This window comes from Zea mays, chromosome 5 (assembly GCF_902167145.1).
Source record: "Zea mays cultivar B73 chromosome 5, Zm-B73-REFERENCE-NAM-5.0, whole genome shotgun sequence".
Lineage (NCBI taxonomy): Eukaryota > Viridiplantae > Streptophyta > Magnoliopsida > Poales > Poaceae > Zea > Zea mays.
The window spans coordinates 225,855,325-225,858,412 of NC_050100.1; the positions used below are offsets into that span (position 1 = coordinate 225,855,325).

At 38.3% G+C, this 3,088-nt stretch overlaps 1 protein-coding gene across 1 annotated transcript; it reads right to left on the minus strand.

The window, feature by feature from the left end:
* Positions 1-1,099: 1,099 nt before the first annotated feature.
* LOC103631121 (uncharacterized) lies at positions 1,100-2,675 on the minus strand. The gene is made up of 3 exons (XM_023300095.2): positions 2,202-2,675; positions 1,770-2,126; positions 1,100-1,672 (listed from the first exon to the last, which is right to left on the minus strand). Exons 1-3 carry the CDS (start codon positions 2,364-2,366, stop codon positions 1,100-1,102), a joined length of 1,095 nt encoding a protein of 364 aa, XP_023155863.1. The 5' UTR covers positions 2,367-2,675.
* Positions 2,676-3,088: the final 413 nt, after the last annotated feature.

A 3,088-nucleotide genomic window follows, 5' to 3' on the forward strand; every position in this document is an offset into this window, starting at 1 on the left:
TACCAAGGGTAGATCCACCCCTGCAAGGAGGAGAGAGATAGTGGAGTTGGACACAAGGATGCACTCTATTTGAAGTTTTTTCGGCTAACTGTTATTTTGGAGTTGGCTTTACAGTACATGGTTGCAACATATTTCTCACTCTATTAGCTTTAGAGTTGCCTTCACAGTTCGCGATTGCGGACAGCCTTAGCCTCCAAGGAACTGAAACTGGATACATCTTTGGGGTGGACATGTGCCTCCTCATCAATGACAAGTCAATTTTGACTATGGCTATCACCTTTGTGTATGCTTAATACTTAGACCGACCGACCGATATTTCTACTACTGTTACCATATTATTATTACTAATTGAGCGTTTGTAATGGTAACGTTAATGTAAGTAAATAAGAGTGGTATCTATTAACATGGAAATGAAAGCGCCAATTGTTTGGATAAACCTGGTAACGTTTTCCATTCCCTTTATGCTGTTTGGATGGTCCTGGAGGTAATGAAGCCTAGCAGCCGCACAGAAATAAAGCTAGCAGCTTTGTGCTAGCACAAATAACATGTTCTAAACAATAGCTTTATACTGGTTATTTTCACAAACAGTTGACATCACAGATAACCAATAAAGCTAGCAGCTTTATATGTCTTACTGAACAGCAAATAAAACTACCAGCTTTGTGCTAGCAAATATAATAGGTTTCAAACAACGGGTTATTTTCACAAACAGTTAACAACACAGCCAGGCAATAAAGCTAGTCTTAGGAATTCATAATTTTCATGATCTAGAAATGTCTTAGGACTTCAAACGTCTTCAAAATTCAACTTCCAGAAGTTGATATGCCGATCACTCTTCACCAAATGCTCCTAACATTCTTCATTGATAATTTGACAAGTCACTTCTTTTGAGCTTCATCTAAAGAAAGGATATAGGTCTATAAACATGAGTACATACAAGATCATTTGGGAGTGCATACATGTCTATAAACATGAGAACATACAGATCTATAAACATGAGTACATGCGGGTCTATAAGCAAGCTAGGGACTCCTTATTAACGTATCTTACTGGATCATGCATGCATCAACTAGTATAAGTGATTAATTCTTAAATTCAACTAGTTATTACCTGCAATCATGTTCAAGATGAATTCTCTCCTAAGAGTCTCAGGAATCGCGAAAAGCATCGTCATATGATTAGGGACCTTCACAAAAACATCAACGGCTTTGAGCAGTTCACTACCCCTAAAACCAAGTCTAGTTAAGTCAACAACAGACTTCTCTTGTAACTCTTGCATTTGATCCTTTTTTGCTTCCATCTCCATCACTTCTGCCATCATTCCAAAGTGTTGTGAGGCTTTGTTATGATCACCACGGATTCCACTTGCTAGATCCAAGAATGGGTCACTTGACATACTATCTTTGTGTTTCTTCCTTCTTTTGTTGCTCGATGAAGTTGAATGATCTGAGTTCCTATTATCCATAGACCGTTGTGGTGTATACATAGAAATCTTATCCTCTTCCACTACTTGACAATCTTCTCCCATAGCTATTTCTTTCTCCATGTTAGTTACAGCCTCACCAAGCCCCTCGGCCCCTTCTCCAGTAGCTATGTCCTTGCCATATATAGCAGCCAAGGTATCAAAATGTGGAAATGCAATACCATAAAGTCCCTTTGCATCAGGATTATCCTACAAAGAAACAAACTTTTCATCAATAATACAGTAGACTGAATTGTGTATGAACCTGTGTAGTATATTTAGAAACAAAGGTAGGAGATGTTGTTACCTTACAATGGGCTTCATATTGCTGTTTCTCACATTGCACCATTTTTCTATTGTCATCCCAATTAAAACCACTCTTAGCAAGCATGACATCAATAGCACCATACTTGGTCCTAAAATGCCTCACTCTAGACTCAATGTGTGGAATAGCACTGAGACCACACCCTGGTAGCCTTGCTTTGAGTTCATTTTCTAGAACAGAACAATACCCATTCTTAAAACCTCCCTCACTTTTCCACTTTGGATCTAAAGATATCTCATATAGTGCTTTAATTAACTCCTCATCCTCATAATAAGTCCAGATCCTTTTGTTTTTCCCTCTTCCCCGAGCAACACTTGAGCTCTCTGATTGGTTCATGTCCTAAAAGAAGTATTTATGAAAGTATAAGCAACATGCCAAAAATAATGAATAACATCAAAGACAAAAGGTACAAACCTTAGTTATTAGACCTAGCTCTATATCTATTATACATCCCCTGAGCAAGATTATTGTGGAAATCAATCCATTCATTAGATGTTGAGACACCTGTGATAAATTCTGGTTCACTGATTTCTCCATCCATAACATCAAATGATGCATCCATAGCTGGCTCCTCATCATTTTCAAATGGGTCTCTAGACATATTTTGCAAAATTAAGTTGTGCAAGAGGGCACATGCCATTATAATTCGACTTTGAGTCTTGACTGGAAAAAACGATGGAGACCTTAAAATTCCCCACCGAACCTTGAGCCTTCCAAATGCCCTCTCAACAATATTCCTAGCTCTAGCATGGCACAAGTTGAAGTACTCCTCAGCATTATGTGGTGGGTTTTGAGTAGTGAAACCTCCTAGATGATACCTCTGTCCTCGATATGGTGCTAAGAAACCATTTGCATTTGTGTAACCAGCATCGACAAGATAATAACAACCTTAACATGGAAAAAAGAAAGTATAAGTTTATCACCAATAACTATGCCTAAATAATTGTTTTTCAATATGAAGGGATAGAACTCGCCTTGAGGGACACGTAATCCATCTAGCCTCGAAATGGCATCTCGAAGCACACACCTGTCATGTGCAGAACCCTCCCAACCAGGTAAGACATATATAAACTGCATGTCAGGTGCACAAACACCCAACACATTTGTCACAATTTCTCCTTTTCTTGACCTATATCTCCCCTTCAGCTTAGTTGGGACAGTCACCTTTACATGTGTGCCATCCAATGCACCCAAGCAACTCTATTATAATCCAAATAACAAATAGTATTAATATTGTTCACCTATTAGTATAATCTATTAGATAGATTTCCATTAACAAGTTTGGTACCTTGAAGTGCTTC